This window comes from Chiloscyllium plagiosum, unplaced genomic scaffold, assembly GCF_037043375.1.
Source record: "Chiloscyllium plagiosum isolate Xiang-an unplaced genomic scaffold, Cpla_swu_hap1 HiC_scaffold_24, whole genome shotgun sequence".
NCBI lineage: Eukaryota > Metazoa > Chordata > Chondrichthyes > Orectolobiformes > Hemiscylliidae > Chiloscyllium > Chiloscyllium plagiosum.
In genome coordinates, this window is record NW_028270162.1 from 7,621,507 (window position 1) to 7,646,724 (window position 25,218).

At 39.9% G+C, this 25,218-nt stretch overlaps 1 protein-coding gene across 10 annotated transcripts in view; it reads left to right on the forward strand.

Annotated features, from left to right (window-relative positions):
• Window positions 1–25,218, forward strand: part of fbrsl1 (fibrosin-like 1) — a 1,023,586-nt gene that overhangs the window by 298,418 nt on the left and 699,950 nt on the right. For all 10 annotated transcript variants that reach the window (XM_043715446.2, XM_043715444.2, XM_043715447.2 and 7 more), the window contains exon 2: window positions 9,313–9,513. In XM_043715446.2, the coding sequence (XP_043571381.1) occupies window positions 9,313–9,513 (201 nt within the window). The remainder of the gene's footprint in view (window positions 1–9,312; window positions 9,514–25,218) is intronic.

Sequence of the window (25,218 nt, forward strand, 5' to 3'; positions counted from 1 at the left end):
GCACGTTCTCCTTGACTGCTTGGGTTTCCTCCGGGTGCTCTGGTTTCCTCCCACAACCCAAGGATGTGTAAGTCAGGTGGTTTGGCCACACTAAATTATCTGTAGTGCCCAGAAATGTGCAGGCTAGGTGGATTAGCTATGGGGTTCTGGGGATGTAATAGGGTATGGGTGATTTTGGGTGGGATGCTCTTCGGAGGATTGGAATGGTTTCCTCCCACACAATAGGATTCTATGAAAAGCCATATAAGAAGGAAACTTAAAGTTCTGTGCACCAAAATTAGCTCACTGCCCCTTATTTCAACTTCAAATTTGTCTCCTTTAGTTTTCATAAATCACCAATGACAGTTGATATAAGGATATTTCAGATTTAGTTTCATGTAGTTTTTAGTGTAAGGGTTTATTCCATGAGGACAGCAAAGCCCGCTGTATACTTTTGAAGTACTTTAACACTGAAAATGCTGTCAAAAAGATTTATAGTAAGTAACTGGAAATTATAAAACCCTCTATCCATACTAAGATGCTATCTCTAACAGCACAGGCTCTTTTCTGTTAAGTAGCCTAATGTTTGATCATTTGTCAGATGTCTTCTGAAAATCCAAATGTGTGATTAAATTCTTAAAAGTTGAATTGTGCATTTGTATTTAATTTCAGTCTGGTGGTGGTGCTGGCGGTTTCATCCCTCAATAGTTTTAATATTACATTGACAGTGTAGTGACATAGTAATGAATTTGAGTTTCAAGCAGTGGCTAGCATAAGATGTAGAGCAGAACTAGGCAATTCAGCTCACCAAATCTGCTCTGCCATTCAATGAGATCATGGCTAATCTGATACCCCAATTCTACTTTCCTGCCTTTTCCCCGTAGCCCTTGATTTCCTGACTAATTTAAAAATATATCTCAACCTAAAATATACTTTTAATGACCCAACTTTAACAGCCCTCTGCAATAAAGAATTCCACAATTGCAACCTTCTCATCTCTGTCTTAAATGTGTGACCACTTCTTTTCAGATAATGCCTACTGGTCCAAGACTCTTCCCTAAGGGAATACCACCTCTCTGCATCTGCCCTGTCAAGTCTGTGAAGAATCTTAAGTTTCAATAAGGTTCACTTTCATTCTTCTAAATTCTTCTGAGTACAGGCCCAACCTACTCAATTTCTTCTCATAAGATGCTCCCTCAATACTCAGTATTAATCTAGTGAACCTTCTCTGGACTGGCTCCAATGCTGTTTGTTTACAGTATTCCCGTTGTGATCTGAGGAGTACCTTCTATAATTTTATCATAGACATCTTTATTTAATTCACCATTCCTTTTGAAATAAAGGCCAACTGTTCGATAACTTTTGCTATTTAAATAATGTTCAACTCCTCTACTTTTTCTGCCAAAATTTCTAATTTTTCCACATTATATTCAGTCTACTATATTTTGCCTACTGCCTAATGTGTCCATATCCCTGTGCAGACTCTTTTGTGTTATCGTCACCTTTCCACCTATTTTTGTCATCTGCAAACTTAACTACAGTACATTCACTTTCCTCCTTCAAGTCATTAATGCATATTGAAAGTACCGATGGCTCCAATACTGATCATTGTGCATTTCATTAGCTATAGATTGCAATCCTGAAAATGTCCTCCTTCGCCCAAAATCTGTCTACTGTTAGTTTGCTAACCCTCTATCCATGCTAAGATGCTATCTCTAACACCATGGGCTCCTCTCTTATTAAGTAGCCTAGTGTTTGATAGTTTGTCAAATGTCTTCTGAAAATCTAAATGTGTTGCACCATTGCTTCCCCTTTATCCTACCTGTATCCTCGAACATCCAAGATGGAGGACGGGAAAAAATTGTGACTATCAGAGCTGCTTTTTTGAGATATTTTCCGTGTTGGGGCTGATTTCCTCAATTCTAGGACCAGTGATTACTGTTTTATAAGCTGTTGCATTGTTTTGGAACTTTGGAGCGAAAAAGATTAAAACAACAGCACTTTAAAAAGGGGGAAGAGAAACAAAGACAGTAGCCACCTGGGCCGTGATTCAAATGGAGAAAGAAACCTACATTGCTGTCTGACCTAGCAGTAACAAAATCCCACTCTACTCACTATTGTAGATTAACAAAAGAAAATCAGTCAGGTTACACTTAAAAAGCCACTTAGCTGCTTCCCTAGTGTGAGCTCCCCCACACAAGTTTCTCAAATGTTGCCTTTGCTGTCTGTTTTCAAGGATGTCTGGACATCGGAGTTCGTTTTAAGAAAAATAAACAAACAGCAAAATTCACAGTTGAGCTTGGAGAAACTTGTGTGGAGGAGCTCACACTAGGGGAGCGGCTAAGTGGCTTTTCAAGTGTATCCTTACTGGTTTTCTTTTGTTAATCTACAATAGTGAGTAGAGTGGAGTTTTGTTGAATCTCTGTTGTTATTGAGGTCTGTCTCTTGATTAAACTTTAAAAATATGAAAACATAGGTACTAAACTAGCCTGGAGCAGTGTTTTTAGAGCAGTAAGAGACTATTTTCTGGGTCTGTAGATTGTTAAGGTGCAATGGGGGCCTTTGGTAGAGTGATGTGTGAGATTAGGAAGAGTTTCAATGTTACTAATGGTTATGTCTGCAGCAAGTGTTTTTGGTTGCGAATCCTATCAGATTGCATGCATTGGTTGGAGCAGCAGTTAGAGGCAATGAGAAATTTACAACAACGAGGGGGTGTGATGGATGGCAGTTCCAGGAAGGGAGATAAATGGAAGATACAGTCAGGTAAATGGGTGACCCTAGGAAAGGTAGAGAGGGAGGCAGGTAGTGCAGGGGTCTCCTGTGGCTATCCCCATCTCAAACAAACATGCTGTTTTGGAAAATGTAGGAGATGATGCACTCTGAGGGGAATGCAGCACTGATAGCCAGGTTTCTGCTACCAAGACTGGCTCTAATGTAACGAAGGGACACCAGGTTCCAATCGATCTATTGTGATGGGTGACTCTCTAATCAGAGGCACAGACAGACTATTCTGTGGCCGACAGTGAGACATCGAAATGGTGTGTTGCCTCCCTGGAGCTAGAATTAAAGATATCTTGCAGAGGGTGTAGACTATTCTCAAAGGCACGAGGGACAAATAAGAGGTTGTTATACATATTGGAACTAACGATATAGGAAGTTAAAAGGATGAGATCCTGAGGGGACAATGTAGGAAGTTAGGCAGGAATTTAACAAGGAGGTTCTCGAGAGTAGTAATATCCAGATTACATCCGGTGCCATGAGCTAGTGAGGGTAGGAATTGGAAGATAGCGTAGATGAATGCATGGCTGAGAAGGTGGTGCAGGGGAAAAGGATTCAGATTTTTGTCTCATTGGAATCTCTTCTGGGTATAAGTGACCTGTGTAAGAAGGACGGATTGCACCTGAACTGGAAGAGGACGAATATACTGTCAGTTGCTCAGGAGGATTTAAATTAGTAAGGGGCAAAGTTGGATCCAGGGACATAGTGAGAAAAGTGATCTGTTTGAGACTGGTACAGTTGGGGAAAAAGACCAAGTCAAGCAGACAAAGCAGGCAGGAACAAAGAAGAGAACGAGAAACTGCATTTATTTCAATGCAATAGGCCCAGCAGGTAAGGCAGATGAACTCCGGGCATGATTAGGAGCATGGGACTTGGATGTCATAGTAATTAAAGATATGAGGCTCAGGGGTTGACAAGAATAGTGCTTTAATGTTCCAGGGTTTGGATTCTAAGGGATGGCGTTTTTGGTTAGGGGTAACATTATGGCCGTACAGTCAGTTCTACTATAATCCATTTTTCTTCAAGCGAATTGGCTTAAACGCGATTGATAAGTTTAGACTGTTATTTGTAGAATGCGGGCTTTCCTTACCTGTATTGCCTATAACGTGATTACAGCCCCTTTAGTTTAAATGGCGCAGCTATTGTGCGATTTTCTTATAATGCAAGATCGCACGAGAACAGAACTATCACATTATATCAGAACTGATTGTACTGAGGATGGATATTTCCTGGGAATACATCCAGGGAAGTTATTTGGATGGAACTGAAATAAGAAAGGGATGATCACCTTATTGGGATTGTACTGTAAGTCCCCAATAGTCAGTGGGAATTTGAGAAACAAATTATCTGTAAAAGTAATAGTGTGGTTATGGCAGGGGATTTTAATTTTCCAAACATAGACTCTGACTACTACAGTGTTAAGGGCTTGGATGGAGAAGAATTTAAGTGTGTACAAGGAAATTTTCTGAGTCAGTATGTGGATGTACCTACCAGAGAAGATGCAAAACTTGACCTACTCTTAGGAAATAAGGCAGAGCAGATGACTGAGGTGTTGGGGGACAGCACTTTTGGGCTAGTGGCTATAATTCTATTAGCTTTAAAATAGTGATGGAAAAGGATAGGCTTGATCTAAAAGTTCAAGTTCTAAATTGGAGGAAAGCCAATTTTGGGAGTATTAGGCAAGAACTTTCAAATGTTGATGGGGGGTTGGGGGGCAGATGTTCACAAATAAAGGTAGGTTGGAAAGTGGGAAACCTTCAAAAACAAATAATGAGAGTCCAGAGACAATAGGTTCCTGACCATGTGAAGGACATGGCTGGGAGGTGTAGGGAATGCTGGATGACTAGAGAAATAAGTTTTCATCAAGTAAAGAGGAAACATATGTCAGGCATACACAGAAGAGATTGAGTGATTCCCCAGAAGAGTGTAAAAGCAAAAGGAGCACACTTAAGAGAAAATTCAGGAGGGCAAAAAATGGGACATGAGATAGCCTTGACAAATAGGATTAAGGAGAATCCAAAAGGATCCGACAAATAAATTAAGGACAAAAGGGTAACTAGGGATAGAATAGGGTCCCTCAAAGATCAGCACGCCTGCCTATATGTAAACCACAGGAGATGGGGGAAGATAGTAAATGAGTATTTTGCATCGTTTACTGTGGAGAAGGATATGGAAGATAGAGAATGTGGGGAAATAAATAGCGACACTGTGGAAAATGTTCATATTACAGAGGAGGTGGTGATGGACATCTTAGAGCACATAACGGTAGATGAATCCCCGGGACCTGCTCAGGTGTACCCTAGATTTTTGTGGGAAGCTCAAGAAAAGATTGCTGGGCCTCTTGTTGAGATATTTGTTTCATTGATAGCCACAGGTGAGGTGACGAAAGACTGGAGATTGGCTAATGTGCTGTCACTATTTAAGAAAGGTGGTGAAGAAAACTGGGAAATTAAACACCAGTGAGCCTGACATCGGTGGTCGGCAAGTTTAAGTTATGGAGATGTGCAGCACGGAAACAGACCCTTTGGTTCAATTCATCCAAGCCGACCAGATATCCTAAACTAATCAAGTCCCATTTGCCAGAGCTTGGCCCATATCCCTCTTAACATTTCCTTAACCCATATCCCATCAAGATGTAATTGTACCAGCCTCCACTAATTGCTCTGGCAGCTCATTCCATACTTGCACCACCCTTTGCGTGAAAAAGTTGCATCTTGGGTTCCTTTTCCCCTCTCACCATAAACCAATGTCCTCTACTTCTGGACTCACCACCCCTGGGAAAAGACTTTCTTTATTTATCCTATCCACGTCCTTATTTTGTAAATCTCTATATGGTCACCTGTCAGCCTCCAAAGCTCCAGAGAAAACAGCTCCAGCCTACTCAGCCTCCACCTATACCTCCAAGATGTCGTTTACTTCATCTTTCAGAAGGCTTTCAATTAAGGCTCACAAACGAGATTGGTATGTAAAATTTAAGTACAAGCAGTTAGGGGCAGTGTACTAATGCAGATAGAGAATTGGTTTGCAGACAGGAAACAAAGAATGGAAATGAACAGGTCTTTCTTGAATGGCATCAGTGACTAGTGGGTTACCACAGGGGCTAGTGCTTGGACTCCAGCTGTATTCATAATAAATATTAATGATTTATATCAGGGAACTAAATGTAATATTTCCAAGTTTGCACCTTTGAGAAGGTGACCAAACAGGTGGATGAGAGTGAAGCGACTAATGTAGTGTATATGGACCCCAGCAAGGTGCCCAATAAGATCCCCCACAGTAGGCCACTGAACAGGACAGAGGCATGGGAATCAGGGTGACCCAGCGACCTGGGTCAGAAACCGGCCAACCGAAAGAAGACTAGGGTGGTGGTTGATGGGAAGCGCAAATCCTGGAGTTCAGCCACCAGTGGTGCACCACAAGGATCCACCCCTGGGCCACTGCTGGCCGTCATCTCTACAAATGATCTGGTTGAGGGCTTATGATGAAGAGCTTATGCCCGAAGCGTCAGTTGTCCTGCTCTTTGGATGCTGCCTGACTTGCTGTGCTTTTCCAGCAACACACTCTCGACTCTGATCTCCAGCACCTGCAGTCCTCACCTTCTCATGGATGAGGGCGCAGAAGGATGGCTCAACTGGCATAGGATAACTGCCTGATAATACTGCCATATGTCCTTGCTTTGTAAGCCTACATTTCCACTCTGCCAAATTCTTCCTTTTCTAATTAGTTGAAAGCCCTCTGTACAGTCCTAGTTATTCGAATTGCCGGGTCACTGATTCCAATTTAAGTGATGCCCTCCCATGTGAACAGCTTCCTTCTATCCTAGTACTGATGCCAGTTCCCCACAGCCTGTAAGCCATTCAACCCACACTAATCTTTGAACCACACTTTTAACTCCTTAACTTTATTTCATCTATGCCAGTTTAGCCATGGCTCAGGTGGTAAGTCTGAGATTTTTACCTTCAAGGTTCTGTATTTCAATTTAGCACCTAACTGTTTCAAATTTTTCATAGAACCTCATTTCTAGTCCTCCTACTGTCATCCACGTTCATGCCAACAAAAACCATTGGATCCCTGCGCTTCCCCTTCAAGTTCTTCTCTTGTCCTGAGGAGATGTCCTTTAAACCTGGCATCTGGCAGATAACATAATCCTCTGGAACTCCTGTTCACAGCTGCAGAGAATAGTATTCCTCTCCTATTATACTTCACCCGTCCCCAATGTTTTGATTTCCTCCCCCCACTTAAATTGCTCAACCACCATCTCCTTACTCCAGTGCACACAGTTTGCAAGAGCCTTGTAACTATTGGACAATTGAGGGGGCCATGGTGTCATAGCTGCCTCACTTGCAGTCACACCGATCAAACACCATAACTATATTTGTTTTTGTAATCTGAAAAATCATCAGTATCATTCTACTACATTAGTTATTTTTTTAAGAAAGGGAGAAGAAAATACTGGAGACCTAAAAGTGAATTGAAAATCGTACTTTTATTATAAACACTAAAATATTCCCCAATTCTACTTGCCAAACAGCTTCTTTCCCTGTATTCTCATCAGGCTGTTGTTTGTAATGTCATTCTGTCACTGGTCTTGCCTCAGGTGGCCTCTTGATCAGCTGAGTTGGAGTATATCTGCAATTAAATTTAGTTCACAAGCAGTTTGCTTCCACTTCAGGGATTGGAATAATTTGATGTGCGTTGTCTTGAGTTTATGTTTCCTGTAACCTTGGCTCCGAATTTGAGCAAGTGTTCATTTTTCAATTGAGGATGGATTTCCAATTTCAATCTTCATTCTAAGAGGATGAATGATATTGGGCACTTCACAAAAGATGGGAGAATCTGATGTGAGAAGGGGGTCACTTGACATTGACCACACTGTCTGTCTGTCCAAGAAGACACCATGACATGTTAAAACATTACAGTTACAGACTGAGGGTGAAATAGGGAAACCTATTCATGTTTAAAATGGACAGCAAGCATGTCTCTGTTTAGCACTGATCAATGTACCTTCACCGTTCCTTATCCAGATGTGACAATGGCAAAGAAAGAGGAATTTATTGCTCATATTCCACTGCCTGGGAGGGTGATCTTTAAAAATGCTAGATGGAAACTGATCCTGACCATATTGATGTACATATTTGGTGCAGCAATGCATCTTGACATCTTTTGGAGTCAATAAGTTAAAATGGATTCAGTTAGTTCAGCATTGTACTATATTATGTTTCTCTGTGTATAATGTAGGAATTATGATGAGATTTTTGCAATGTACATTATTGTACCACCACATTAACTTAAAGGATGCCTTTTGTACAAATTAAAGTTTGAGGCGTGCAATAATTTTCATATCATATAGTGAATTTTTTTTAAAAATGTGGTTGTCACTGGCTTAGTCAGTATCTGTTGACCATCCCTAACTGCCTTCAAGAAGATGGTGAGAAGCTGCCGCCTTGAACCACTGTAGTCCATGAGAAATAAGGACACCCACAGTGGTGTTAGGAAAGGAATTCAGGATTTTGCCACTATGACCATAAAGGGGCAGTAATATAATATGGTTTTGTGCTTAGAAGGGGAGCATGCAGGTGGTGGTGTTCCCTTGCATCTACTATACAGGTCCTTTTGAGGTGGCAGATGGCATTGAGTTTGGAAGGTGTTGTTGGAAGAGCTTTGTTGAGTTGCTGCAATGCATCTGGTAGAGGGTGTAACGCTCTGCATCCAAAGTGAAGGAAGTGAATATTGAACATAATTGTGAATGAAATGCCAATCAAGTGGGTTGCTTTGTCTTGTTATTGTGTCAAGCTTCTTGAGTGTCATTGGAATTGCACAATCCAGGTATAAGGAGAGTAATTAGTATGCTCCTGACTTCCTGAATTGTGCCTTGTAGATGATGGCATTGGGGAGACAGGAGGTGAGTTGCTTATTGAATTTTCCTAGCCTCTGACCTGCCCTTGTAGCCACAGTATTCATATGGCTGGTGCAGTTCAGGTTAGTGGTAACCCCCAGGTTGTTGATAGTGTCACTTAGAATCTTTGACCTATGTAACTGGAAGCTGCCCATTGCTCAACAAAGGCTTTCAATTGTAAAATCCTTTCATGTATTCTACTAAATTGTTGTTCCAAAAAATTCTCAATATGAAGGATTCTGTTTCAAGACTTAATGTGATGTCTCCTCATATTGATTGCAATTCGGAATCCCACGTGATACTTGCACAGAATAACTCCGATTTTGTATAGGTAAAAACTGTTCTCAGGCACAGGAGGAAATTGAGTGTTCCAACATTTGATCACTGTCATTGGTACAACTGCAACATATAGAAGTTGTGAAGACAGAATCTGGATTGACTTGCAGACACCATCAAAGTCTATGCATAAAGAAATATCAATTTGGCAGCAGTTTGCCTATGCACATGAAACAGTACTTGTGTTACCATCACTTTCAAGAGAAGCGGTGGGGGGGGGGGGGCACACAGTTAGAGAACAGATTCATATATTGTATTTTAATATCTATAAAAATAGACTTTCTGAATTATGTTCTGAATTGCTTCTACTTTGATTACTTCAGAAGGGCCTTGCACTTAGACCACAAGAACGAAATGAAAAGTGGGAGAAGCAAGTTGGGAAGAAACCACGCCAGATGGCAAATGGCATGTTGACAGAGCCAAGTGAAAATGGGCACGAGAATGGAAATAATACCTTCGAAAGAAGACGAGATCAAGGAAAGGATCGAACAAAGAGAAAAGTTTCACTAAAGAACTCCACTCAGGTCTGTAAGGTGTACCTCCTTCATTTATATGTATGTGAAAGTGAAAGAACATTTGGTTTTAATAGCAACGTTTGTACAAGAGTATAGCATTGACTTGATTGAACTTTTTAAAATCACTCTTGTTTAAAACCTCTGGAGTGGCATTTAATGCAATATATTCATTCCCATTGTAATGAGGGACCATCCTTGGTTCAGATATTGGCCAGTTTGGTTTATTGTGACCTAATTCTGAGACCTGTCTAAGCCATTTAAAGTAATTGGTTGGTGACACAAGTGAAAATTTGAACTGCTGTCAGCTAAAAATACCTAAGTTCCAGTCGATAGAATTTTTGTTCTTGTGTTGCACTCTACGCGACAATGTTCTGTGACCATAACGACTGCTTTTGTAACCTGCATTTAGTGACTACTGAAAGATACATTCACATAAAGAAGTTTCCATGGTTCAAAATACAGGGCAGTTGAGGTAATGTAATAAGATAAGTAACTTAAGGCAGTGATTGTACAGTCCATTCTTCTATAACATGATGGTTGCATTCTTGTGTAACCCCGTGTTATAGAAAAATCACACTTTAGAAACAATGCTTAAAGTGTTGGTGCTGTAATCATGTTACAGCTAACACAGTTCACACTGTAGAAACAGAGTCCCCAATTTGTCAATTCTGTTACAACGAATTTGTGTTGACGAAACATGCATTATAACAGAATGACTTACATTGGCATTTGATATTTTCACATTCTAGCCAGTACTAGTTGTTGTTCTATATACTTTGTTCATTTTGTCTCTGGTGCCTTCAATAGAATAAACTTTCGGTCTGACACCCTATTTTACTAAAAATTTATTTCCATGGCTAATGAAAGATGGCAGTTTCGTAGCTTTTCATTCAGTTTGCAATATTTTTTGTCAATTTGGGGCAACGTATGGCAGGAAATTCATGGAAAACCGCATAGGAAGTATAATGCACAAACCAGATAAGCAAATTATCAGAACTTCCTTTGTCAACATATTCTTGTGAACTTCAGAAGTTAGAATAAACATTCAACTAGAGATTTAGAATAAAGTCGTGTATACATTACTAGATTTTAACTGACTGTATTTCAGTATTGAATAATTGATAAATAATACGAAGATTGACAGATATTGATTAATGCAAGTTTAAGCAAGTCTAATACTTAATTTATTTGATGTTTCATTTGAAATGTTGATTTTGAGAACATAGTACATTCTTGCATTCATTGAACAAGGATGTCAAATCATAAAAATGTACAATATAGAACCACCAGTTGGCTGTTTGATCCTGGAACTTGCACCACCATTCAATCTGATCATGTGTGACAATGCTATGCACTTAAGAGATGTGTTCTGTGTTGTTTCTTTTGTGTTGTCACAGTAGTGCGGAAATGTCTCTTTCAGACAGGTGTTTTGGAAACGGATTTGAGTTCTCCCTGGGTGTTTTTTTAAAGTATGACAAAACAATCAAGAGTGGGTAGGGTCAGGCTCACGCAGACCCAAAAGGATTTTGGCTTCGTTTTCAGTTGTTAATTAGGTTTTGCTGGCTGCTGGAGCTAAAAGCTTTTGTTCCCTGCTATTAGAGTGAAGTCTTGGAAAGCCAGAGTTTCTCTTTTTTAAAAAAAAGCCAAAAGGAGAAGATCGTTTTTCTCTTCTGGACTGGAGAGAACATGTGAGAATCATAACTGTGTCAGAGTTGTTGAATTGTTTTGCCAAGGATGTGTTTATAGGATGCTGCCTATATTGTAACAATTGATGATTAGTGACTAAATAATACATTATCTTAAGTACTTCCATAGAGTAAAGTTATGCAAATTCTTTCTTTTGCTGTATTATAACTGTGTTATAAGAATAAAGTTCGTTTTGATTAAAGCTTTTTGGTTCCCATCCCTGACACCTTGTATGTCTCTGTAATCCCAACTATATCATACCCGTTTGTGTCTATTTGCGCGATTAATTCATCCACTTTACTTTGAATGCTGTATGCATCAGGCGCAAAACCTTAAGGCTTGCCTTTTTTTTTAAAAGGTTCATTGTCTCATTTCCACGATATTTTGTTGTGGTTTTGTTTGGTTCTGGCCTTTAATTCCTCTTCCTACAACTTCCCGTATTCCTCTTTCTGTCTTTTTGTTCTTGTACTTGATTCCCCTTCCTCTAACTTCTTACATAAGTTCCCAATGCTCTTCAACTTTAGTTTAAATCCTCTTCAACCACTTTGCAAATACTTCCCTTAAGGAATCAGTTCTGGTCCTGCCCGGGTGAAGGTGATATGAAGAAATGGTTCGAGACTCTGGTAGTGCAAAGACCAAGGGCTGTGGCAAAAATCCCAGCAATAGTACCGAAAATTTGTGTTCCAGAACTTGCTGCTCCCCTAGTCAAGTTCTTCTAGTACAATTACCACACTGACATCTAACCAGCAATATAGAAAATTGCCCAGGTATGTCGTGTATGCAAAAAGCAGGACAGATCCAACCCGGCTAATTACTGTTGACCATCGGTAAAAGTATCCTCAACAATACAATAAGTAACATCTGCTCAGCAACATCTGCCTGTCAAATGACACCCAGTTTGGGTTCCATCAGGGTCACTCATCCCTGGACCTCAGTATAGCTTTGATTCAAACATAGACAACAGAGATGAATTCCAGAGGTGAAGTGAGAGTGACAGCCTTTGATATCAAGGCAGCATTCGAATGAGTATGGCATTAAGGAGCCCTTGCAAAACTGGAAACAATGCGTATCGGGGGCAGATTCTCCACTGGTTGGAGTTATACCTATTGCATAGGCATATGATTGTTGGAGGTCAGTCATCTCAGCTGCAGGATGTCTCTTCAGAATTCCTCAAGGTAGTGTCCAGGACCTAAACATCTTCAGCTACTTCATCAATACCCTTCCCTCCATAATAAAGTCAGAAGTGGGAATGTTCGCTGATGATTGCACAATGTTCAGCACCATTTGTAACTCCTCAGACACTGAAGCAGCCAGTGTCCAAATCCAACATGATATGCACAATATTTGCGCTTGGGCTGACAAGTGGCAGAATAACATTGGTGCCACGTAAATGTCAGACTATGACCATTACCAATGAGAGACAATCTGACCACCACACCATAACATTCAATGGTGTTACCATCACTGAATCCTCTAGTATCAATATCCTAGGTGTTACCATTGACCAGAAACTCAACTGGACTAGCCACACAAACATAGTACCTACAACAGCAGGTCAGAGACTAGGAATATTGCAGTGAGTAACTCACTTCTTGACTCCTAATCACCTGTCCATCATCTCCAAGGCATTTCAGGAGTGTTGTGGAACACTCGACTTCTTGACTGCAGCTCCAATGTCTCTGAAGAAGCGTGCCACCATCCAGGACTAAGCAGCCTGCTTGATCGGCACCACATGCACTCCCCCTGCCATCAGTGCTCAGTAGCAGTAGTTTGTACCATCTACAGGATGCATTGCAGAAATTTTTCAAAGATCCTTAGACAGCACCTTCCAAATCTAAGACCACATTCATCTAGCAGATGGCATGGGAATACCATCATGTGTAAGTTCCCCTCCAAACTGCTCACCATCATGACTTGGAAATATATTGTCATTCTTAGAGTGTTGCTGAGTCAAAATGCTGGAATTCCCTTCCTAAAAGCATTGTGGGTCGACCAACAGCATGTGGAATGATTCAAGAAGGAAGCTCACCTCCACCACCTCAAGAGCGAGTAGGGACAAGCAATAAATGATGGCCAGCCAACGATTCCCACCTCCACGAATGAATTTTAAAAAACCTGTCTCATTTGTACTGGTCAAGATTAGAGTGGTGCTGGAAAAGCACAGCAGGTCAGGCAGCATCCGAGGAGCAGGGAAAATCGGCATTTTGGGCAAAAGCCCTTCATCAGGGGTGATGAAGTTTGTACTGGTCCCAACTCTCTAAATGTAAGTTATCTTCCCTACAACCATCAAAGAACAAAACTGACATTCTGCTTCCTCAACCCTTGCTTAGCAAGGAATATGAAGGCATGTTCAATGGCACAACTCTGTTTCTAAAATAAAAATACAAATTTTAGATATTGATGATTTCAGCTTTGGCTAAATCGTGCACAGTGTTAAATGGCATAGGACATACACAGGCTACAAATTGGTGAAGTGAACTTAGGCAAGGATCATAATTGTGTTAAGTTCCAAGCTAAATATTGGTTGAAGTTTGCAGATTTATTCTTATTTTAAATAATGTACACTTGATTATTCAAATTTGTACTCATTCTATGAAGAACTACTTTACATCAACCACATTTTTCACACATTTATAATTCTGTGGTTTCATTAGGTGCTGTTGTGTTGTAGGAGACCCAGAATTGTAGGCCCGTTCTGTGTAAGATACTTGTATACTAATTGATTTATCAAAGTCACATCATTGTTGCATTTCTTTTAGGTTCAAGGCTTTGAATCTGTTGTAAACGCAGTCTTTGAAGTAGTTTCTTATCAGTGAAACAAATTGAGAAAGGTGATGGCCTAGTAGTATCATCACTGGACTGTGAATCCAGTGACCTCCAGGTCATGTTCTAGGGATCTTGAGTTTGAAGTCCACCACAGCAGAAGATCAAATTTGAATTCAATAAAAATCTGGAATTAGGAGTCAGAGTGATGACCATGAATCAATTGTCGATTGTGAGGAAAAAAATCATCTGGTTCATTAATGTCCTTTAGAGAAGGAAGTGGCCTTCCTTACCTGATCTAGCCTACGTGTGACTGCTGACCCAGAACAATATGATTGACTCTTGCCTTCCCTTTGGGTGATAATGTTGGCCTAGCCAGTGATGCCCTCATCCCATGAATGAATAAAAAAACAACCTGCTTTAAATATAGTGGTTAATTTTCAAACTGGTTGTTGGAAACTTGGATTAGGAATCAAAGAAATTTGGAGTTAAACAAATAAATTAGGTTGAATTAGGTGAAAAGAGTTAATTTTAACCAGATGAGTAGAACAGAGTGGAGCAGGAAAAGAGGAAATTGGAGCATTGAATTAACTTTTTGTTAAAAATCACACAACACCAGGTTATAATCCAACAGGTTTATTGGGAAGTACTAGCTTTCGCAGCACTGCTCCTTCAGGTAGCTGTGGAGCAGGATCATAAGACACAGAACTTATAGCTGTAAATTTTTACTTACTATGTCTCATGGCAATTTATAATCAAGAAATTATAGACAATATATGCGTTTGGACTGATCAAGCAACATTCAGGCCATACAAGTGCCAGGCAAAGGCCACATCCAACAAAAAAATCTTTATCATTTCACCTTAATATTGAATGCCAATACTATCTCTGAATCTCTAACTGTCAATATCCTGAGGATTACCATTAACCAGAAATTGAACCAGAAAAATAAATGTTGTGGCTACAGGAACAGGTCAGAGGCTAGGAATCTTGCAACAAGTAAACCACCACCTACTTCCCCGAAGTTTGTGCGCCATCGACAAGGCATATCTAAGGAGTGTGTTGGAACATTTACCAGTTGCCTGGCTGGATGCAGTTCCAAAACTGTTGAAGATGCCTGACACCATCCTGGACAAACCAGCTTGTTTACCTATCCATCACCTTCAACATTCACTCCCTCCACTACAAACAGACGTTATCATCTGTGACTGCTGCATACAAAATCCACTGCATACAAAACCTGAGTTTCTTTAAAAGCATCTTCAAAATATGTGACCTTTTGGCTCCGAGAAGAACAAAGGGACTCTATGTGTGGGAAAATCATCATCTGAACATTCCTCTCCAAGTCACTTAGCACCCTGACTTGGAACTGTATTGCTGTTCCTTCGCTGAGAGTACTGTGCGTTCACTTACACTTCAAGGACTGCAGTAATTCAAGACTGTATCTCACCACCATTTTGTTGTAAATTGGGAATGGACAACAAGTGTTGGCCTGATCCATAACATCCATGTCCCATGAACTAATATAAGAAAAACTCACTTGTGTTATAGTGAAGATGGGGGCTCAGAAAGAGCGGTCTTAATTTTCAGATGAGCGGAGAAAGATTTAAAAGGAACCTGAGGGACAACCTTTTCACACACAGGGTGGTTTATATGTGGAATGAATTATCAGAGGATATGGTTGATGCAGGTACAGTTACAACATTTAAAAGTTATTTGGATAGGTACATGAATAGGTAAGGTTTAGATGGAACCCTAAAAACAAACTCCAATTCTGCTGCAGCCTTGAGCTTACATCAATGTCTGGTCTCTACCTTCTTTCTCCTTCTTCCTCCCTTCAAACTCAACTTGTATCTGAGATCCACTTCCTGCTTCCCAGCCTTTATTTCAGTGAAGCTACTGACGACCCACTTTCCCCTCCTTGCTCAAAGGTTAGCTGGTGTTGTTAATTGTTATGTCTCCTCAGGTACTGTATGCCTGTTCTTTGAATCTGACGTGTAAAAACCAGTTGTATTCTCTCTGTTCTACTGCTGCATTTCTGACCTGTCTATCTTCTCCAATTTCCTTGAATGAGTTTTTGCTTCCCAAGTCCATACCTATTGTTGCCAGGTTTCCATATTTGAATACTTCCAGTTGCTAATGCACTCTAACCATCCCAATAGAACTCTCATTAAATTCACAAATGGCATCCAGTGGGACTGACAACGGTAAAATAGCATCATTGTCCTTCTGACTGCTCTGCAGTCTTTAATACAGGTTCATTTGGTGGGACTGTATTTACTTGGTTGTATTCTAATTTGTCCTGTTAGTCAGAGAATAATCTACAATGGCTTCTTTTCCAGTTCTGTGTTGACATTGTTAGCAATCCGGAACTACATGCTGCTATTTGGTGACATGATCTGAAAACTCAACTTTAGTGTCCACAGTTAAAAATCACACACCAGGTTAAGGTCCAACACATTTTATTTGGAAGCACTGCTCCCTCATCAGGTGGTTGTGGAGTATAAGATTGTGAGACTCAGAATTTATAGCAGAATTTCTGAGGCGATGGCCTAGTGGTATTATTGCTGGACTGTTAATCCAGAGATCCAGATAATGTTCCGGGGACTGGGTTCGAATCTTACCATGGCAGATGGTGGAATTTGAATTCAATAAATATCTGGAACTAAGAATCTAAGAGGACCATGAATCTGCTATCGATTATTGGAAAAGCCAATCTGGTTTACTAATGTCCTCTTGGGAAGGAAGCTGCCATCCTTACCTGGCCTGACCTACATATGACTCCAGACCCACAGCAATGTGGTTGAGTCTTAACTGCCCTCTGGCAATTAAGGATAGGCAATAAATGCTGTCTAACCAGTGATACCCTCATCCCATGAATGGATAATGCAAAATTACTGCAGATGCTGGAATCTATTGAAAACAGAAAATGCTGGTATGGTCCCTGCGAAATGCTGTGAAAAAGAATCATCTAAAAAGACTGAAAACATTAGCTTGTGCTCACTCCATGGATGCTGCGTGACCTGCTGAGATTCCCAGTATTTTCTGTTTTCAGTTAAAGCTGTGTTGAAATAGTGTGTCATATTGCTGCACTCCTATAATGTAAAAAACCCTACTTAATTTCAAACACAACTTGTGGTTTGCTGAAAAGATCATGATCCATGTGCTTTCCATCTCCACCCCTCAACAAAATTAGTAGAGTCAGAGTTACCTTAGGTATTCCAACTACTGTGACCTTAACTCAGTTAACAAACCAGAGATAAATACTTGTAGTCTTTATGGCTCAGTTGCACGTTGGTGCATTTACCTATTAAGATATTAGACTGCATTCTGGCTTATATTTCTATTATGAAATTCATTTGTAGAAATAAAATATGCAACATTGACTGCATGAATTAACCTCGCTGTGGACTGTTGTGTTATTGATTGCTGCTTGACATTTGATCCTTCAAGATAACATACAGTGCTGCAATGGAAAACAAGTGAGGGAATAACTCCTTTCTGGCATAACTCTGTAAATCTGTCATCATGTAGTATTGTTGTAGAGTGCAAGAGTATGCTTTGGCATACTTTTGACTACCTTGGGGTATAGTAGAGGACATTTTGAGGCTGTGCTGATCTTCAGTGTTACTTTAAAAGTATACCAGTGATCAGTAAGTCATGCATGCTACCTGAGTTTTGTAATGTGTACTTCATTATTGTTGTAATTGTATCTTTGGTAAGTAAAAGTATTTGGTCTTTTGTGCTGTACAGCTGCTGTGTATTAATTAGAAATTTTGAAGTCTGAGTTTCATGGAAGTCCCAGTATCTTCCTGCTTCTAATATCTATTCCTTTCACTTTCTCTCCATTCACTCATCCTCACTTCGCCCTGCTAGGTCCGTCATCAGCATAAATACTTTTCTCATGTGCTATCTGTACTGAGAAAGCATCACTGCACTTGAAAAGTTAACTCTGTTTTCTCTCTACTTAGCTAGACCTGCTGAGTTTCTCCAACAGTTACTGTTTCTGTGTGTTCCTACTCTAATACCATAATGCTGTTTCTAACATGAGTTAGTACAAAATAAAAATGGGCATCCTTGTTAGCAATTTTCTCCTTATTGCACAGAGGAACAAAGCCAATAACTTAAGTATTGCCTCAGTTGATGAGCTGAATGGGCAACATTATGGGAATCAAACATGACATACATTCTAGTTGTATGACTTAGTGTTCTACCAGGACCAACAAGCCATCAGGAAATCTCCCAATCTTAATTCAAATAATACTAAAAATAAATGGCCCAAAGATAGGTTCACTACAACTAACAAAACCTCAACCCCCTGCCCCCAGCGCTGCGTAGATGTTCTAGTTAAAGCTGACAAAGGAGTTTGAAACATACAAAAACAGAAGTTACTAGACAAGCTCAGCAGGTCAGGCAGCATCTTTGGAGAGCAAACAGAGTTAATGTTTAGAATCCAGTGACCCCTCTTCAGAAGGTGGAGATGAACTGCTTCTCGACAGTTCCAGACAAAGGAAAACATGACATCCATTAGGGTACATGCACAAATATTTTGACAGTTACTTCATCGCATAAAGGATAGTGAAATGATCTTCACGACGCTGGATTTCTAATTGATTCTGACGCACACTTTTTGCCATAGATCCCTATAAGTTCTGGCCTATGCTTATATGAAAAAGTTTGATATTGCACAGTACAACATTACATTTAATAATGTGCTCTGATCACTTTCTGAAGTGATTAAACCACTGGTTTAAGTTGAAACCCAGTGGTGAATATTATGTGGTATCCTAGTAATCTTTCTCTGTCCTGTTCGTAGCTCTGTTGGTAAATGTGGTTCTGAACTACATAGAAAAAGTAATCAAGATTTGAACCAGCATACAGTATATATTTAGTTTTAACCATACTCGTCCTCCAGTTTTGTGGTAGGATAACTAAAATTGAACTTTTCTCCTGTGACTCTGTTTCTATTCTTAACTGTTATCCAATTTTCACCTTCTATGTCGTGCAAATTGTGTGAAAATTGGTGAGAAGTTCTGTTTTTTCTGTGATCTCTCATTGGAGCCAGCCTCCTAATATTGTGAGGTTAAGAAGGCAGTAATGGTGACTAGGTTGGGTAGCCAGTGGAATGACTGTTGCCATGGAACTGTATTAAGAGATGAAATGTAATAGTTGAAAATAAAATGTCTTCCATAAAGGATATGTTTTTTAAGAGTACTATGTTTTCAGAAAAATAGTGCCTAGTGTACTTGATTTGATTTCTAGGTGCTACTCCTGATGCAATGTCTTTTGGCTATATGTATGTTATATAGGACATTCAGTATAGAAATTGGCCATTCAGTTCAACCAATCTATTTATGCAATACTTGAGCATCTTCAAATCTTTTGTAATTTGAATTAAGCAGGTCGCACTGCACCTTTTCATTTTAAAAATACTATTTAATCTGAGTACATAGCCTTTGCCAGTTCTTTACTAGATTGGTTTTAAAAAACATGAATGCAGTCCATTTGAACCAGGAACTACTTCCTCTGTTTGTAGGTTTAGTTTATTCAACACATCCCTTTTTTTAAGCTTTGAGTGCACTTAACTCATTGACTCGTTATTCAATGTCATGCCGACCTAATCTATCTTCCTGGTAAATACCAAAAGAAAATAATTACTTCATACTTATTGTGATCTCTCTATTATCTGTGGCGTTGTCCTTTTCTAATCTTTAGTAATTCTATTCACATCATGCACTCAATCTTTTCTTGACTCCTGTGTTTTTGAATTATTTGAATTCCATAGTGCAGCAATATCACACAAGTGGCAATGTACTCTTGCTTCAATTCAAGAAGCTATTTGTTCCTAATAAGTTGTTTGATATTTCCAGAATCAATTTCCATCTATAGTATTTTCAAAGTTTTATGTTTGGAATGCAAGCAAAGTGTATTTAACAATTAATTTCTGTGTCAGATTTTTATATCACACTTGGTCTGAAATTTCCAGCCTGTTGCACCTAACCATCATGCATCTGTGATAGTTAATAATTTTAATTTTTTGAGTTACCACCAACATGGTTTCTAATGATTTACTACTCATGTGACTAAGTCACTGAACTGTTTTCTGAAGGGAGTCTGTTAACTATATTCAGCTTTCTCCTGAGAAATCATAGCTTTAGTCCAACTTTAATATTTTCTGCAGCTTTTAAAATTATTAACCTACTTTCATCTAAAACAAAAAATTGCCAGAGATGCACAGCAGTTTGATCAGAATCTGTAGTGGAAAGACACCGGTTTGGGTTTGTGCACATGATTAGAAACAGTGAAATGCAGACAAGCTTATTAGTAAATTTGGAAAATGATGAGCAAAAAGAGTAAGAAAAGGTTAGAGAACTAACACAATTACAGAAAGGTGGTGGGTTGAAACACTTTGTATGTCATAGTTGGATGAAGTACTGATTATAAGAAGAAAAATCTCAAGAGAATACTAAAGGATAAATTAGACAGAATTTAATTGCAAATATCCAGTAAATAAATCCAAAGAAGAGAAAAATCAAGATACATATGCGAAAGACATGAAATTAAAAAAGAAAGTTCAAGTAAGACCTGTGGATTTTACAGTAACAAGATGCAAAGAACTGACCTACATCACAGATTCAGGCCCTTGTCAACACTGCCCTCTGATACAGTAGTCTGTAATGCATTGTCAACATGACTACACTCTTGCAACAATCTGCCCAATTGAACTCTTTCACTTCTGAAAAGAAAGTCCTCTTGTTCTGTTCAGGGTGAAATCCTTTTGCTCTTTTGACAGAGTGCTTGAAGAAACAACTCTGATTTTATTTCCTGAGCAAGCTATGTCTGCAAGATTTAAACAACAGCTGTGCTTGAATAGTGACTTCACCATGTCCCAGGATATCAGAACACCAGACTGCAGAAAATACTAAATTCTTTCACCTTCAAGAATAATCTGAACGTAGACCAATTTGTCATCTTTTCAAGAAACCATCTGTGCAGAGCAATTTTCCCCTCTCTTTTTCTGGAGAGAGAGAGAGAGAGAGAGAGAGTGTGTGTGTGTGAGGGATCAACATTTACACTTCTGTATTACGGTCTGTGTATGTTAACCAATTATGGCATCTGTTTAAAATGAGTTCGAGCAAGTTTTGAGAAGATTTTAGCTCAGGTTGAAGCTCTGGATATAGGTTTGCTCGCTGAGCTGGAAGGTTCGTTTTCAGACATTTTGTCACCATACTAGGATTCCTGAAGAAGGGCTTATGCCCAAAACGTCGATTCTCCTGCTCCTTGGTGCTGCCTGACCTGCTGCGCTTTTCCAGCAACACATTTTTCAGCTCTGATCTCCAGCATCTGCAGTCCTCACTTTCTCCTAGGTAAAATCATCAGGGAGTCTCTGGATGAAGCACTGGTGGTATGGCCCGCTTTCCATTTGTGTTTGGGTTTCCCAGGGTTGGTGATGTAATTCCCTGTGGTGACACCATTTCCTGTTAGTTTTCTCAGGGGGTGATAAATGGGATCCAAGTCCATGGGTTTGTTGATAGAGTTCCGGTTGGAATGCTATGCTTCTAGGTATTCTCGTGCATGTCTCTGTTTGGCTTGTCTTTGACTGGGACAACACATCCATCCTAAGTGGTGTACTTCCTCATCCATATGTAAGAATACTAGTGAGAATGGGTCACGTCATTTTGTGGCTACATCAACTAGCCACAAAAAGACATGACCCACTCTCATTAGTATCCTTACATACGTTGAAATAATATTCTAATGCAGAGACTCGAACAAACAGGTCTACCAACCATCCAACCCAAACTTTGGGTCCGCTACATGGATGACACTTTGTTATCACTAAACGAAACAAATTAGAGGAAACCTTCAAGACCATCAACTCCCAAATTACTGCTACTCAATAAATGCTACTGGCATAAAATTTACTGAAGAGAAGGAAAACAATAAACTGCCATTCCTAGATGTCACAGTAGAACGAAGAGTCAATGGGGCACTTCAATCCAGCATCGACAGGAAAACAACACATGTGGACCAAATATTGAACTGCAGAAGCAATCATCCCAACATCCGCAAATGAAGAATATTATTTCAACAAGTGGCCACACACTACAGCACAAAGGAACTACGCAGAGCAGAGGAAAGTCACCTATACAGTATATTAAAAAAAAACGGGTACCCAATGAACACAGTCCGCCAATTTCTCAACAACAATCCCCAAAAAACTGACAAAACATGTCCAGAAATCTTAACCAACTCTCCCCTACATCAAATACATCTCTGAAATGACTGTCAGGCTGCACTGCCTCCTTGGCATCATGGTAGCCCACTAACACACTAAAACAGCAGCCAATGAACTTGAAAGACCCTATACAGACAACAAGAAAAACTAATGTCATCTACAAAATACCTTGCAAGAACTGTAACAAACACTCCATTACATAAACAGGCAGAAAAGTAGCCACCAGGATACATGAACATCAACTAGCCACAAAAAGACGGGACCCACCTCACTAGTATCCTTACATACGGATGAGGAAGGATACCACTTTGACTGGAACAACACATCCATCCTTGGACAAGTCAAACTGAGACACGCACGAGAATTCCTAAAAGCATGACATTCCAACCTGAATGCTACCAACAAACATATTGCCTTGGATCCCATTTACCACCCACTGAGAAAAAGAACAGGAAATGATGTCACCACAGGAAATGCTGTCACCACCGGAAATGACATCACCAATCCAAGGAAACTCAGACATATAAATAGAAAGCAGGCTACACCATCAGTACTTCATCTGGAAGCTCACTGAAGATGTTACCTAGTATGCTGATGAAATGTCTGAAAAATGAGCCTTTCAGCTCAGCGAGCAAACCTACATCCATTGTTATCATTGTTGAAAATGAGAGAACAGGAAATTGCAAGGAGCTGAGAAGAAAACTGGGGTAAAGGTTAACCTGATGTATTGCATTTATTGAGTAGCAGTAATTTGGGTGTTGATCTTGCAGTAACTATATTTTTAACATGAATTTGATTACTCTGGAATGACTAAAAGTTTGTAAGTGTGTAAAAATGTTGTGTAAGTTCCAATAATATTCTCAATGTCTTGGCTGAAATGATTGCAATTTGTGGAGAAAATAATGAAAGTATGTGTGGAGAGCATTGTTTTAACACCATTTTTTTTCATTGCTGTTAATTTTTTTCAGGAGAGTTGATGTTTTCTGTCTCAAGCATTAGGTTCATTCAGTGTTGTTTCTAGCCATCCCCATGGGAAATTATTTTTGATTTCTGAGTATCTTTACTGACTATTTTGTCTAGGCAACTCAAACTATATGCCATTTTAAGGAAGTGTAGCTCTACTGAATACCTCATAGGTAACATAAATGTTGGTCTTTCATTAATACGATACAACTGTTTGAAGTAATGGTTTTGGCTACACTGTTTAGAAGGAGATTGCACTTCTCCATTGACTCAGCTAATAGGCCAAGTAAATGAAGCATAAGTAAGTTCACAATGGTGATATACCAGAATATTGTTGTAGTAACTGCGAGCACCGAATTAATGGTGTTGAATCTAATTTTGATGATATATAGTTGAACCACTGAAACACAACTCTGGAGCCATGGATTAATGTCCTATTCTTTGTGCTGTTGCGTGGGAAAGGAAGGGTCAATTCATAATACCTTCCCATGAGGTGGTAAGAAAAAAAAACTATAAGAAATTCCTCCATTGTCCTGCACTCGGGTAGTGAAGGAAGGAAAATACAAATGCTTTAAATAGGAAGCAGAAATTATTATTTTTCCTTTTCTTACATAAATGACTCTAAAACTTATTTAAAAGTTATTCCAAAACTGCACTTATTCCCACCCCCATGCCCCACTTACCTTCCAATAGTTCCTTTTAATTAAAGGAATTTACAATAAAGAAGGAGGCTGTTTGGTCTGATGCACCTGTGCTAGTTGAAAAATGTTATCCAGCCGAACTCCATTCTTTGGATATTGATCCATAGCCCTGTAAGTTATGGCATTTCAAATTCATAGCCAAATAAGTTTTAAATGATGTGCTCTCTTGCTACCACCCTTTCATACTCAGTGCCAACCGTCCAGAAGAACATTTCCTTCACTTCCCTCTAAATCTTTCTTTGGGTTACTTTAAATGTATGTGGCCTTGTTGTTGACTTCTCTGCAAAGCTGAATTTGTTAATGGCTGAGAGAAGATTTAATTAAGATATGCAAATTTGCGAGATGCAGGGATAGGAAGGATCTATTTTCCTTAGCAGAAGGATCAATAGTGAGGGGGCATAGATTTAAAGCAATTAGCACAAGAGTTAGAGGGGAAAGGGTATCACAGTGGCTCAGTGGTTAACACTGCTGCCTCACAGCGCCGGGGACCCAGGTTCAATTCATGCCTCAGGCGACTGTGGAGTTTGCACATTCTTCCTGTGTCTGCGTGGATTTCCTCTGGGTGCTCTGGTCCCCTTCCACAGGGGCAGCATGGTGGCTCAGTGGTTAGCACTGCTGCCTCACAGAACCAGGTCCCACATTCGATTCTAGTCTCGGGTGACTGTCTGTGTGGAGTTTTAACATTCTCCCTGTGTCTGCATGGGTTTCCTCCGGGTACTCCGGTTTCCTCCCGCAGTCCAAAGATATGCAGGTCAGGTGAATTGGTCATGCTAAATTGCCCATAGTGTTAGGAGCGTGAGTCAGAGGGAAATGGGTCTGGGTGGATTACCCTTTGGAGGGTCGGTGTGGACTGGTTGGGCTGAAGGGCCTGTTTCCACACTGTAGGGAATCTAATCTAATCTAAAGATGTGCAGGTTAGTTGAATTGGCCATGCTAAATTGTCCCGTGTTCAGGGATTTGTAGATTGGGTGTACTAGTCAGGGGTTAAATGTAGACGTACAGCTCTGGGTGGGTTATTCTTTGGAGGGTCATTGTGGGTTGTTGGGTGGACCCTATGGAGGTTCTATGAAATGAGGCAAACTCTTTTCACGCAGACGGTGCTCGGTGTCTGGAATTCACTGCCTGAAAGGGGTAGTAGAGGATGAAATCCTCAACTATATAAGTCTCTGGATGTGTACCTGTAGTGTTGGGGAAAATGGACCAAGTGCTGGAAAACAAGATTAGGTGGGTGGTTAGTTTTTCAGCAGGATGGATAAAGCGACCTTTTCTTGTGAAGTGAATTTTTCAAAATCTTTTAATGATTTTGAATATCTGAATAATATGTGGGGAGAGAGCAAGTGCGTGTCTCTATGTAAATTGCTG